General features: G+C 42.3%; 1 protein-coding gene across 1 annotated transcript in view; it reads left to right on the top strand.

Moving 5' to 3' along the window:
* Positions 1 to 15,411, top strand: part of LOC125483780 (spectrin beta chain, non-erythrocytic 1-like) — a 34,133-nt gene that overhangs the window by 9,479 nt on the left and 9,243 nt on the right. Inside the window, exons 2-7 of the mRNA XM_048600446.1 lie at positions 6 to 265; positions 1,132 to 1,376; positions 5,340 to 5,478; positions 8,846 to 8,930; positions 11,338 to 11,534; positions 12,556 to 12,695. Of these exons, the coding sequence (XP_048456403.1) occupies positions 6 to 265; positions 1,132 to 1,376; positions 5,340 to 5,478; positions 8,846 to 8,930; positions 11,338 to 11,534; positions 12,556 to 12,695 (1,066 nt within the window). The remainder of the gene's footprint in view (positions 1 to 5; positions 266 to 1,131; positions 1,377 to 5,339; positions 5,479 to 8,845; positions 8,931 to 11,337; positions 11,535 to 12,555; positions 12,696 to 15,411) is intronic.

Here is a 15,411-nt window from a genome sequence, read left to right as displayed (position 1 = left end):
GGAAGCGGCTGACATTGCAGAGTGGAAAGACAGTTTGAACGAAGCCTGGGCTGATCTCTTGGAACTGATAGATACTCGCACACAGCTCCTGACTGCATCTTACGAGCTCCACAAATACTTCTACGATGGCAAAGAGCTTCTGAGCCTGATTCAGGAAAAGCACAAGGAGTTGCCAGAGGACCTGGGCCGTGACGCAAATACAGCAGAGTCTTTCCACAGAATGCACAATGCATTTGAACGTGATATTCATTCCCTTGGCATACAGGTACTGTACAAAGTCACTTAATGTGTATTGGAAATGGAGACTTGACAACAGGCAAATAATAATGTAACTGCAACAGATGCAATTCCACCAGTTGCTCCAAGATGCAGGGCATGTGTAAATTGGAGCATTTGATGCATGTTAGCTGTGACAGGATTGGAAGGAAGAAGTCACTTTGGACCTATGGTTCCCAAGGGTTATTGGAATCTGAGGGTTGGTTCAACTCATGTCTACTTCTCTTGTAGACTGATTGATAGCGATTGATTGCTGTGATTTGTCAATAGCTGCTTATTGATGAATCCTTTAACTACCAGGAAGCCCAATGTGATAGAATTCAGGAAGTGCTAAAATGAGAGAAGACTATGTTATGCGTTGTGACATCTTGTACAGCAGGGAGTGGAAAATGACATGGTTATAGCTGCGAGCCTTCCATCATAAAATGTAACTATTGAGTTAATATTTTTCAGTTGAAGCCATTTGTTTTATTGTGACTATTCACATGGTAGAATATTATTCTTTCCTGGTAACCTCTTAAAATGTTCAGTTTTTCTTTTAATTCATTCCTAGACTTCATTCATTTGTAATTTATAAACTGGTTGAAGATCTGCAAAATAAGCAGTGCCCTGTTGTGAATCATGTGGCACCTCATTAACATTTCAAATTCCTCACTCAGTGAACTTTCAATTACGTATAATAGTCGTGAGTATTGTTTAACGTGAGAGGAAACCCCACAGCACCTGGCCAGAATTTTGCCATTTCCAGTGGGACACTTAATTACAGATAGAAGATGCAGGGTGAACCACATGTAAAGTCACAACACATCCTTGTTTGTCCTTGATGGATAAGGAAATGGATCTTCTCATTAACAGGTTCAGCAGTTTCAGGATGATGCAGGCCATTTGCACACGGCGTATGCAGGGGATAAAGCTGCTGCCATCCAGAAACAGGAGCAGAAGGTGGTGGAGGCCTGGAAGGCACTTCTGGATGCTTGTGATGGTCGCCGTACCCAGTTAGTTGACACTGCGGAGAAGTTCCGTTTCTTCAGTATGGTCCGAGATTTGATGTCCTGGATGGAAAGCATTATTAGACAGGTGGAAACAGAAGAGAAGCCAAGGTAATTTATGATTTGTTTTCATTCTTTTGAGAGATACGAGTGTCCTGAGCAACTCACCCCCCAACCATGTTTTGCTTGCATCCTCGTGACAAGCCTTTGTCTTGAGCTTTTGCCGTCCCTGCACTGTTAGTGCTGTTAGGTAGAGAATTCCACTGTTTTGATAATGTGACTGATAAATTTCCAAGTGGGGATGTTGTGTGTATCAAAGGGCAACTTGGAGGTAGTTCTTCCAGTCCTGAAGACAGGTTGATTGCTCCTTTCCTCCAGATGCTGCCTGGCCTGCTGTGTTCTTCCAGCCTCCTGCTTGTTTACCTTGGATTCCAGCATCTGCAGCTTTTTTTTGTCTCTAACTTGGAGGTAGTGGTATCCCCATGTATCTACTGCCTTGTACACTTCAAAGAGGTGGAGATTCATAGAATTCCTACAGTGTGGAAGCAGGCCATTTGGCCCACTAAGTCCACACCAACTCTCTGAAGAGCATCCCACCTACCCTCAACCCTATCCCTGCAACCCTGCATTTCCCATGGCTAATCCACCTAATCATCACGTCCCCAGACATTATGGGCAATTTATCGTGGCCGATCCACCTAACCTGCACATCTTTGGACTGTGGGAGGAAACCGGAGCACCCGGAGGAAACCCACGCAGACACAGGGAGAGTGTGCGAACTCCACACAGACCGTCCTCCGAGGGTGGAATTGAACCCGGATCCCTGGTGCTGTGAGGTAGCAGTGCTAACCACTGAGTCACTGTGCCACTCTATGTTGTGGGCTTGCCTTTTCACAGTCGAAAGCAATGTTGTTTGTACTTCCAGAAAGCAATATAGCTGCAAAGCACACAGTCACTGTTAGAAATCATAACACTGACTTTTCTGTCAACTGCAGCTCCTTGTGCCTGTATAAATTTTTGACTCAAGTTTAATGTAAGTCATTTGTAGCATGTTCATAAGGAGGAAAGATTTGTCATCTTCCTTTAATTCTCTTAAATTGGCAAGTGCATTGAAACAATTGTTTGCTGGACTCCATTTCTTTCCCTCCATGATGTCTCTTGCTACCAGTACATGAAACTGAAATAATCTAAAGGCTGGTACCTGATTAAGACTACCTGAGAACTCTTTTTGCAAGATGAGAAGTGTTTGCGTTCATCCAAAATTACCCTGGACTAAGGATGTGTGTCTCCTCGAAGGCATAGAGAAAATATGAGGCCATGAATAAATCTACAGGGCCTTCGTAGCTTTGTGTACTAGTGGCAAGAGACATTATGGAGGGAAAGAAATGAAGTCCAGCAAACAATTGCTTCATTGCACTTGCCAATTTAAGAGAATTGAAGGAAGATAAAAAATCCTACTAACTTACGACCAAGACTTTTGACTCAGTCAGTCAGTAAGTGCAATGGAAGACCCTGTCAAAGGCAAGCTATCCAGAGAAATTTATCAGCATCCTCCATTTCCTCAATGGTAAGATGTGAGTGGCAGTCCTCACCGATGTTAATATGACAGAATCCTTTGAGGTCAAGGCGGGGGTGTGACATCGCCTGGACCCTTTCGTTCCACAACCATCCTTCATCATCTCAAAAACAAGCTTCCCAGTGGTGTGGGCATTGTTTTACAGGATGGACAGAGAACTTTTCAACTTCAACCTGTTGAAATAGACTGGAGATTGGTTCAAAGAAATGTCCACATCATTCAATTCCTCATCGACAAGAAAAGGAAAGCCCTCCACACCCGGAAAAACGATATCACTGGCAAAGCGAAGAGGAGAAATCCTCGGACAGCGAAGGTGGAGTTACAGAGAAGAACTACTACTACGGAAATCAAGAATCAATGATGGATTGAGGAAGCTAAGGAGCTGCAACTCCGTATGGACAAGCATGACAACAAGGCTTCTTCAGTGTTACCATCGCAATGTACAAACCCAACACCTTGGCCTCAAACCGAAGCAAGGTAAGGAAAGAACCCTTTTGAGAGGTAGAGAAAATATCAGCCATCGATGGAGCGAATACTTCAAAGAACTCCTAAACTGCAATACAGTCGGCGATGAGGATGTGCCTGAAGAAATGCATCAATTCTCCATCACATAGAGATGATCTTGGAGTCATGGGGAGCCACCTTTCATTGAAAGGTTGACATCTACAGACTTAACACAGCATCCGATGCCTAAGGATGCCTAAGGATGCAGGTTTGTGACAACTACAATGTCCCTGCTGATTCTGAGGTCATTGTGTGTAAGTAGTAATCCCTCCAGCTCTTCTAGATGGCTCAGAAACCTGAGACTACATATGGGCACCATTTCAGGGGCTTTAGGGATTCCCATCGCTGCTGGTGGAGATGATTTCTCTGGATCAGAGGGGGGGACAGGTGTACTGCCTTCAGCGACCCTGAAGGAGCCAAAAACATTGAGGTCATGATCATCGAAAACCAACTCCTTTGGACCAGCCACCTGCTTAGGATGTCTAGGTTCCGACTGCCAAAGCAAATCTTCTTTGCCCGGCTTAAGGAAGGCACCTGAATGTGAGGATGACAAAGGAAACCCTTCAAAGATTCCCTGAAGGTTCCCTCAACAAATACAGAGATGTTAATGCCTGGGAGACCCTCACTCAGAAGGAACTGATTTGGAGGAATCTGTTGTCTGAAGGGACACAATTCTTCAAAAAACAGCCACTGGCAAGAGGGTGAACTGAAAAGGGACCGGAGAAAGGAATGCCAGCGATCTCGAAATCAAGGACCATTTCCATCTTCCAAGTGGAAATATCTGGCAAGTGTGAGGTCAGAAATGTGGTTCTAGAATTTGGCTCATCGGCTACGCCAGGACCCACAAAACCAACAAACTCTGACACGGAGCCTCCTTGGTGGACAATCACCCCTGTTAATGAGTGATTGCCAATGAATAGGCTAGACCTGCGTATTCTCCCGCCTCAGGGATGGGACGTCCTGCTTCAGAGCACTGCTGGCCATTTGGATGGCTGGCAGCAATATGCTTGCAGCAATGCCTGGTAAAAGTGGCTTGGGGAGAGGTGGGGTGGGGGCATGTTATTGCTTGGAATACTGACCATCCCCAGTGGACGTCGTTGCTAGAGCTGGGCACCAAGGTAAAAGGTAGGAGGCGTGGTGGGAGAGAAGTTAGTGCCAGTCAGGTTGGCAAAACCCAGCAGGAGTGATTGAGTGGGTGGTGAAGGTGACGAGGGAAAATGGGCAACTGTTGGATGGGGCAAGGGGTGGAAAATAGTATTGAATGAGCATAGAGGGCCTGCAAAGAATTTCCCATTTGCATGCCTGACACCAACCCTGAAGGTACTGGGATTTTTTTACATGGCATATGCCTCCTCATTGCAGGGAAACTAGTGGTAAATGCGGCTCTTTAAGTGATCACTTTATGGTCTCAGTAGCTCCCAGCATGGAAAAACCACCTGATTCCCTCAATGCCCCTCTCAAATTTCATGCTGGCCTGAGACAGAGAGAAAGTAGCTGCTGGAAGGTTACCTTCCTATCCCTGTTAGATGCCTCCTAACTCACTCATTGGGCGTGGGGAGGGGAGTGGTTTTAATTCAGCTCAGGGTGAACATAGCATGTACAAGAAGGTTCATCAGGCATTAACTATTAGGATAAAACTCATTTGATCCTTGAGATAGGACAGCAGGCATGAAGGGATATCCTTGTGGCTGTCACCTCACGTGATATATGCTACTAAGATTTGAGCTGCCATAAAATTATCCAGGCAGCATTTCCCTGGGTTACATGATCAGTAAGATAGATTAACAATAGAGATTAGCTTCAAATTTTTTGGTCCAATTCTAAGCAAATAATAGCGCATTAGTAGACATACTATTTTATTTGCATTTCAAAATAAAGCAATGGTTCGAGTTATTGTGAAACCAGTGATTATGTGGCTGAGTCAGATATATATCAAATATCACCTCCTTTCCCTGTGAAATCAAGCATCATTGAAGTGTTATTTATTTCGACAGAGATGTCTCCTCTGTGGAACTACTGATGAAGTACCACCAGGGAATCAGAGCAGAGATTGATGCCAGGAACAGAAATTTCACTTTCTGCATTGACTTGGGCAAAACCATGTTAGCCCGCAATCATCATGCTTCTGAGGAGGTGAGACAGGGCAGGATACTGCCATCATTTGTAAATATTATTGTGGCACAGTGTTGCAGCTTCTAGCATGGAGTTTATTGAAGCTGAATGAAATAGTTTCCATGTAGCTTTTACATTGTGTCACTCAGTTGGAATTCTCAACATTAGTATTTATTTATATTATCTCGTGAAGGATTTATGCTCAAGTAGATATTGTTGCAGCCAAATAGAAAAATTAAATTGCACGTAGAGTGGATAACATGGTTTGTTTAAAGTTACCACTTTGGGGTGAATTTTCCTAATTTGCTTCTCATCCATCAAAAAATCAAGAAGTAACATTCCTGGGAAGCCTATGATTTAGTGATGTGCAGTGTTGCTTACACTCCTGGAGCACACTGAGAAAACTGAAATTACAGTCTGCTACATAACATAGCATAGCAACAGGATGACATAGATTGGGACTTGGATGTGGAAGGGCACGTGATATTTAGGAAGGACAGGGAAGCTAGGAAAGTTGGAGAGGTGGTTTTGGTAATCAATTATGCTATTAGTACAATAGAGGGGATGACCTAGATTCAGGAACCTAAGAACTAGAAATGGTTTGGCTGGAGATGAGAAATGATAGTATATTGATTTCTTAACAGTAACCTTGTGGAAGGATGGAGCATAAAGGAAGAAATGATGGGAGTTTGTTAGAAAAATACAGTGATAATCTTGGAGGGTTTTAATCAGCATATAAATGCAAAAAATCAACTGGGCAAAGGTAGCATTGATGATGAGTTCATAGAGCTTTCTCAGGACAGTTCCTTAGAACAGCATATCTGGGGTGGCTGGACAGTTCTGTACCCCTAAACTGAATCCATTTTTTGTTGATTCGTTCATGGGATGTGTATGTTTCTGGCTAGGATAGGATTTATTGTCTATCCTAATTGCCCCTGAGAAGGTGGTGATGAGCTATCTTCTTGAACCATTGCATTCTGTAGGGGGTAGGTAGAATCCTATTTTGGAAGGATCTTCAAATGAGGCTTGGTGGGTGGATCTTGGAAATAAGAAAAGGGGCAGTCACACTTTTAGAAGTGTACTATCAATCCCAAGCAGTCAGTGGGTAATGGATGAGCAGATTGGTAGACCATGCACGAAGGTGTGTAAAAATAATAATAGTGCAATGATATTAAGGGATTTCAACTTCACCAACAATAATTGGTTGGCAATAGTGTAAAGAGTTTAGAGGGAAAGATTTCTTGAAGTGAATTCAGGAGAGATTTTTATATTAACATATGGAAGGTCCAACAAGGGACAGTGCAGTGGTGGATCTCATTCAGCAGGTATTTGAGGTACCAGTGGGAGTGCAGTTTAGTCATAGCAACCACAGTCCCATACATGTCAAGTTTGTTATGCAGCAGGAATAAATATGGACCGCAGAGAAGGGTTTTTGGATTAAGGAATGCAGAATCTGACCCAGGTAGACTGGGAACAGCTACCCATGGGTAAAGCTACAGCAGAACAGAGGGTTGGCATTCCAAATGGAATTGGCGAGAGTACAGGCCCAACATGTTCCCTTTAGATTGAAAAGAAGGAACAACAAGCCAAGAGAACTCTGGATGTTTAGGAAAATTCAGGACAGGATAAGAAGAGAATCATAAAGGCTTTTAGCACGTGCAAAGGGAACGAATCAATGGGGAGGCCCTAGTGGAGTGTAGAAAATGCAGGGTGCACTCAAAAAGCAGTTAGGAGAGCAAAGGTTGGGTAAGAGTCAGGCAGAAGATATAAAAGTTTGAACAGATTCAAGAACAGCTTCTTCCCCGCTGTTCTCAGACTTTTGAACAGACCTCTTAAATGTTAATTCTGATGTCTGACTCTGCACCCTCTCTGTCGCTGCAACACTGTATTCTGCACTCTGTTCTGCGACCTTGATGCACTTTGTACGGTATGATCTGGTCGTGTAGCACGCAAAACAACACTTTTCACCTGCCTCGGTACATGTGACAACAATAAATCAATCAATCAAGGGGAGAAGGACAACCAGAGAGAGTAGGGCCTGGAGGGGATGAGGAGGCACTCTCTGCATGGAGCTGCAGGACATTGGTAAGGTATTAATCAAAGGCTTCGTACCGGCCTTTAATTGGGAGGAGGAGGATGTAGGTACGGAATCGGAAGAGGGGCTGTGAGATTCTTGAGCATTGTTTGACAAAGGGACTGAGAAGGCACTGGAGGTTTTGGCAGGCTTAAAATTGGGTAAATCCCCAGATCCGGGTAAGTTGTGACCCAGGCTGCTGTAGGTGACAGGGAGGAAATTACAGGGGCTCCGGAGTCAAATGTTTTAATTCCTCTCTGATCACCGGGGATTACTAGACTGGGCCAAGGGCTAGAAAGTCACACTAGTGTAGATTCAGAATAGTTTTTATTTGTGCAGACTTGATGGGGTGAAGGGGCTCTTCAGTGCTACTAACCTTGATTAACTTTTGATTGCTTTGCATAGCAAGAGACTACTTCAGTCATGCAGCCTCCACCACTCCTGAGGCAGAGAATTCCAAAGTTGCCCAACTGTCTGAGAGGAAAAAAAACTTGTCTCTGTCCTGAAAGGGCCATCTCTTATATTAAAATAAGGTCCCCCCTTACTTCTGGACTGATGCACAAAAGGAAACATTCTTTCCATGTTCTCTTTATCAAGATGACTCAACATGTAATACGCTTTAATCAGAACACTGTTTTAAGCTCTAGTGGAAACAAGTACAGTTGTATAGCCTATCCTCATTAGATAGCCAATTAAGTCCAGGTATCATAGAATCCCCACAGTGAGGAAACAGGCCATTTGGCCCAACAAGTCCCCACCGACCCTCTAAAAAGCATCCCACTCAGACCCATGCCCCTACCCTATCCCTGTAACCCTGCATTTCCCATGGCTAAACTACCTAACCTACATATCCCTTGACACTATGAGCAATTTAGCATGGCCTTCCACCTAACTTGGACCTAATTTTTGGACTGTGGGAGGAAACCCACGCAGACATGGACAGAACATGCAAACTCCACACAGACTTGAGGTTGGAATCAAACCTGGGTCCCTGGTGCTGTGAGGTAGCTACTCTAACCACTGAGGCCGTGCCGCCCCAATACATATCATTCTCGTAAATCTCTGAACCACTGTTTGTTTAAAAAGAATTATGACATTACTTTTCTGTGTATGTTGTAGAAACAGATAGGCAGAGGTGTGCTTTTCAATTGAAATAGTCACTGAACCATTCTCTCTTCATCTAAGCAGCTTAATACATTGTTGTTTACACTCCTGCATTCATTTATTGTTTTCCTATTATAAATTCCATAATAATAAAAAATTATCATGTAAAATAAAATACACCATTGATATCCACGATCTTTACCTCCTTAGATTAAAGAAAAACTGGTACAACTCACAGAGAAGAGAAAATCAATGATGGATAAATGGGAGGAGCGCTGGTACTGGTTACGTCTTTGTAAGTGAAATACTATCCATATATTTGTCTTTTTGAGACACTTCAGTGCACCACCAAAAGAGTGTTGCTCTGTCAGAAGTGCTGTCTTTCAATTAAGCTGTACAACCAAGGCTTTGTCTGCCCTATTGGGTGAACCTAACAGTGCTATTTTGAAAAATTGTACGAGTTATCTGTACCGTGCTCAATATTTATCCCTCAACCAATATCACAAAAGCATTATCTGATGATGAGCTCATTGCTCTCTGTGGGAATGTGCTGTGCTGTTTCCTTACATTACCTCAGTCACTTGTACTGAAGGAAGCTGATAAAGCATTGTTGATTGAACTTCATATTTGTATGGGTTTCACTGATTTCCTCTACACTTAAAGCTGATACTGTAATATGCAGACCATGAGTGGTTTTATCAGTTCCTGTAGGCTGTTGCAGACAAGAAACATTCTTGCCCTAGTTCAAGGCCATGGGAATTGGATCAATCCACAGTCTCGGTGAACTTTGATACATCCCATTAGAGGAGCTCTGCCCTACGTGACATGTTGCTGGGATATCTGAGTCACACTTGTGTCATGCTGTGCAAACTGTAGTATATGTCAACCAGATGTGATACAGTACCAAAGAGATTGTATAAGCAGGAAGGGGACAGCATGCTGAAGTAGATGAAAGAGGAGGAAATGAATAAGACAACTAGGGCCAGGCCTCCTGAAGCACAAGGTCCCATTTGGCTGCATTAATAGCAACGCCGTAAAGTCAACACTAATTTCTCAACAATAGTCGACATACTGTTGCAAACTGCTGGGGTAGCATACCATAAATCGACTCCCATTATTCATGAAGTCATTACCAATTTTAAAGTTTTTTTCTAAGGTGCACGCAAAACCCTAATTTAAAGCAAAGAACAATGGATGCTGAAGATCTGAAACAAAGAGAAATTCAGCAGAAAAAAAAACCTACAGATGTGGAAATAAGAAGCAAAAACAGCAAAAAACACAGCAGATCTGGCAGCATCTGTGGAGAGAAAGCAGAGTTCATGTTTCAGGTCCAGTGGCCTTTCCTCAGTGACATTAACTCTCTTTCCACAGTTGCTGCCAGACTGGCTGAGAAACTCAGCAGCTCTGACAATGTCTGCAGGGGGGAAAAAAACTAAGTTGAAGTTTCGACACCAGTGACCATTTGTCAGAAGGCAATTTGCCTGACTTACTGACCAAGGTTGATAGAAAACATGGCCCCAGTTTCTGTATTAAACAAGAATTATTATTTGTTATAAGCAATTAGACAATAGGTACAATTAAGTAGGTATAAACCATTTGCATGTAATGCCACTAACTAAATATCCTTTGTAAATTCCTCCTTTATGCGCGCACACACACACACACGCACACACGCACACAAGTCGGGAAAATAGATTATTGGCGGAGGTAGAAAGCACTGGAAATATAGCTAAGTGGTCTTTCCTTCCCAGTTTTGATGTTGAGATAATTCTTCTTCAGCCAATCAGACCCTTGATGTTCAGTTGTCCTGCTCTGGAAACTTTTACTGATTTGTAACAAGCACAGAGTAACTGATTCTCTTGGAAAATGTCTCCGATTTATCACCTCAAAAGGCACAGCTCATAGCAACTGCTGCTGCAAAAGTAACTGGTTTTCTTCAAGTTTAACCAGAGTTTTTTTTATTGCAGAGAACAGACAGCTCTGCTGAGGACAACAAAAACACACTTATCTGTGTCTTTCTCTCTCTATGTCTGTGTCTCTGGAACTTGTTACCAGTTCCAACCTGCTCAGTTGGCTGGGAGCCAACCAGCTTCACTTGGAAACAACTCATTGGCTCCTGATCATCTGCACATTGCAGGAACCCATAGCTACAAAAAACAGAGTTCACAATAGGTATCAAATGCCTTGCTATGAAATCATGCAACCATCCTTGTAAATCCTTGTCTATTTCCTTCTCCTTGCTGTTCACAGTTTCTAAAGAGAGAAAAATTTAAAAAACACAGTCCTTACTCTATAAGGCAGCAAACATCATGGTCACAGACATAATAACTTTGTCTCTAAACCTGCTTTTGATGTAGGGTGGAGGCGACACGGTTTCATTTATATCAGCGAATTATTTTGAAAAATTATTCTAAAATAAATCTTCCATAATTGAAGTGAAGCAAGTAACTGTTTCTAAAGTGGATTTAATTTTCAGTTGTTCGGCTTTGTCACTGAAATTTTCACCAGAAGCACCATAGATCTGAATGAAATTCCTTAAGGCTGTTAAAGTCATTCTGGAAATTGCTATGCTGCATTAGCAAAGTGCAGATGCCTAAATCTCTCCAAACCCTTAAACATTACAAAATCAAAATAGTCTTTTTTCCCCCCAAATGATAACTGATTAAAAACTTTGCGTTGTTATGCTTTTTCTGCTTTTCCAGTACTGGAAGTGTGCCAGTTTGCGAGGGATGCTTCAGTTGCTGAAGCGTGGCTGATTACGCAAGAATCTTACCTTAACAGCCGTGATATGGGTAACAGTGTGGATGAGGTTGAAAAACTGATCAAGAAACATGACGCATTTGAAAAATCAACAGCCACTTGGGATGAGAGGTTTTCTGCACTGGAGAGACTCACCACTGTAAGTGAAAACCACGAGAAACATCCAAGAAACACGTATTTATCTTGGTCAAGCTAAAGTTTCATTAGTACTGAACTGAATGCAGTTCATTCAAAGCTCTTAAGGCCTCCTCCCCACCTCCTCGACGTGACACAACCTGTCCATCTTCTTTCCCACCTATCCGCCCCACCCTTCCCACTGACTGATCCCCACTACCCCCTACCTGCATCTACCTGCACTGTCCCATCCCTCCTCCCTCTATTTATTTCCCAGCTCCCTTTCCCCTCCCCAGTCCTGATGAAGGATCCCAACCCAAAATGTTGACTTTCCTGCTCCTCTGATGCTGCCTGAACTGCTGTGTTCCTATATTAAATGCAGTGTATTGACTATAGTCTGTAATTGATTGTCACTGTCTAAACAATCATGTAATACCATTCATTTAGTATAAACAAATGTATATTGTAATTTTTCTCTGTTGCCTTAATCTGACAGCTAATTCCTGACATACATTTGGATATTTCTTTCTTAATCTTCAGTTTTATTAGCTTCTAGTGTAGATTATGGTTCATTTAAGTTGCATTGTGATTTATGAGTCAGAAGGTTGTGTGTTCATTTCCATTTTAGGCTGCCTGTCCAGTGCAGCACTAAGGGAGTGCTAAACTGTCAGAAGTGCTGTCTTTCAGCTGAGACATTAACCCGGTGTCCCATCTGCCCCCTCAGTTGAATGTAAAAGATCCCGTGGCACTATTTCAAACAAGAGTATGGGACTTATCCCGGAGTCTTGACCAATATCTATCCCTCAATCGGCATCGCAGAAGCTGATTATCATCTTGGTGTGTGTGGGAGTTTCTGTGGCGACATTGGTCACAGTGTTTTTTACCTTACAAAAATGACTACAATTCAGAAATGTCCTTCAATGACAGTAATGTGCTTGGAAGTGCCCAGTGATAATGACAGGCTCTGTAGAAATGTGAAGCTGACTGTCAATTTATCTGCCAAGTTATTCAATGTGATGTATACCTACATTATTGTTATATTGCAGTTGGAGTTATTGGAAATTCGAAAGAAACAAGAGGCTCTCAGGCAAAGCATGGAGGCACAACAGCCAGAGTCAGAACTGGATCATGATCGAACACTACCTGGTACTGACCGACAACCAGCTGATCAAACACATTTGGAAAAGTGAGTATTAATGTGATGTTTCTCCTGGCATTCAGTGGGTAAATAACATTGGAGGAGGCAGAGAATATGCCTCCAAGAACCACACAGTTTTTTAGTTTGAAACAGTTTGCCTCTGTAGAAGCTGATGTCAGGTTAGTACAGAGAAATACTAAAATATGAACAATAGTTGCAGTCAATCTTCCTAAAATCTGAGGCCGTACCTCGTTATCCAGGCCTCAAGCTCTAGAATTGCCTTCTGACATCTCTATTCGTATGTATCACAAAGTCAGAAGTCACACGACACCAGGTTATCGTCCAACGGGTTTATTTGAAATCACAAGCTTTAGGAACCCTGCTCCTTTATCAGTTGAAGCAAAGGAGCTGCACTCCAAAACCTTGCGATTTCAAATAAATCTGTTGGACTATAACCTGGTGCCATGTGACTTCTGACTTTGTACTCCCCAGTCTAACACTGGCACTTCCACATCATGGCTACCACCTGTATCACACTTTCCTCCTTGAAGATACTTCTTAAAATGTACTTCTTTGGTCATCTAACTTCATACCTTCTAACATGACTCAGTGTCATGTTTCATTTGTAATATTACTGTGAAGGGCCTTGAGTTGTTACATTTTAAATAAACACTGAAAGAACTGTGGATGCTGTAAATCAGGAACAAAATCAGAAGTTGCTGGAAAAGCTCAGCAGGTCTTTTTCGGTTTTTATTTAGTATTTTTCCTCACTGCCACATCTCTTCTCGGCATGCCCACCTTGAAGAAGTTCTGCTCCTCTCTCCAACTTCTTCACAGGTGTTACATTTTGTTGTTTTTATGGGAAGATATTTACCAAGACTTTTACATTGTTTAAAAGTCTAGGAGTCATAGAATCATTGGGTTGTGCAGCATGGAATCAGACCCTTCAGTTCAACTTGTTCATGCCAACCAGATATCCTGTATTAAGCTAGTCTCATTTGCCAGCATTTGGCCCATATTCCTCTAGACTCTCCCTATTCATATACCCATTCAGATGCCTTTTAAATGTTGTTATTTTACCAGCCTCCACCACTTACTCCAGCAGTTCATTCCATACATGCACCACCCTCTCTGTGAAAAAGTTGCCCCATAGGTCCCTTTTGAATCTTTCCCCTCTCACATTAAACCTGTGCCCTCTAGTTTTGGACTGTCCAATTTGGGGAAAAGACCTTGGCTGTTCACCCCATGCCCCTCATGATTTTATAAACCTCTGTAAGGTAACCCCTCAACCTCCAACACTCGAGGGAAAATAGTCTATTCAGCCTCTCCCGATAGCTCAAACCCTCCAACCCTGGCAACACGCTTGTAAATCTTTTCTGAGCTGTTTCAAGTTTCACAGCATCCTTCCTATAGCAGGGAGACCAGAATTGCACACAGTATTCCAAAAGTGGCCTAACCAATGTCCTGTACAGCCACAACAGGACCTCCCAACTCCGATACTCAATGCACTGACCAATAAAGGCAAGCATACACCCTAACAGAGTTCTCGTCACAGCAAGACAAAACGCAAAGCTGCATCTCATTTTTCAGCTTACGTGGCAACAAGATACACTTTTGAATTCTCTTTTAGAATTTTGGTAGGGAAAATTGGGTTTTGCTCACAAAATAGATAAAGATTTTAAAAAAGGCTTTATGCTTCAGAACAAATGTAAGACTTGTTTCTCAACCTTTCTGTCCTCCACCTTGTGTGCCTTATACCTATTACAGCACCCGCCTCTGTCTTAAATTATTCCATAGTTGTTGCCTTCACTACTCAATGTGCCATGTGTTGCTCACTCTGAAATCATTGCACGTAAATCATCAAAATACAATGGTTGTGTTTGGATATGTTTTCACAACTAAATATTGTCTAAAGTAATGTTGATTTATTTTCAGAGAAAAGATAAAGCACGTTTAAAAACTGTTACTTGCCAATACCAGTGAACAATGAAACACCTACTTTAAATAACCACTGCTATTCAGCCATTGTTGTTGAGTACATTAACACAGATGGAATGAAGAAAATCTTTTGGCTGAACCTCAGAAGCATCCTCTTTCTACCACGGTGACACCTCCGTATAATAAACCAGCCACCTTCAAATTAATTCTCTGGGTCAGATTGTCTATTTGATTTAGTTAGGTTTGATTTATAGGACACTCTTTTCATTTGGTCCAATTGGAATTGGATTGAGACCACTCAAACTCAGTTGATTCTAGACTAGATTTAAAAAAAAAAATCCTACTTGTGAATATATGCACAAATACTTCATGTTTTCAGACGATGCTACCGTGAACACTTCACTGGAATCTAATCTAAATGGTTGAACCATTGTTACACCCACTGTGCATTCCATTATGTATTCTGCCGGAGGTTGCAGGGCCAGTGGGCCAGCAGCAAACTAATGTGGCAGACATAGAAGCCAACACTATTAAGGGCACATCTCTGATGCCAGCTTCTACCGTGCTCTCAGTAACTTGTTGCTTTGTCCAGCCTTATTATTGGTCTGACTCCCTGTATGATAAACTCACTCAGCAGATCATGGCACATAAAGACTTTTCAGTAATGCTATCATGCACCATTAGCTTCTGCTTGACCTTTTACATTTCTGGTTAATCTCTGGTCATATTAATACCAGCTTTCTGACTTGTAAAATTTTAAATTGTGATGTTTCCTTTAATTTCATTCTGGGGATCACCAGCTCTTTCTTACCTAGAGATAACAAAG

This window comes from Rhincodon typus, chromosome 8 (genome assembly GCF_021869965.1).
Source record: "Rhincodon typus isolate 14 chromosome 8, sRhiTyp1.1, whole genome shotgun sequence".
Classification (NCBI taxonomy): Eukaryota; Metazoa; Chordata; class Chondrichthyes; order Orectolobiformes; family Rhincodontidae; genus Rhincodon; species Rhincodon typus.
This window is presented reverse-complemented; position numbering and strand designations above follow the sequence as displayed.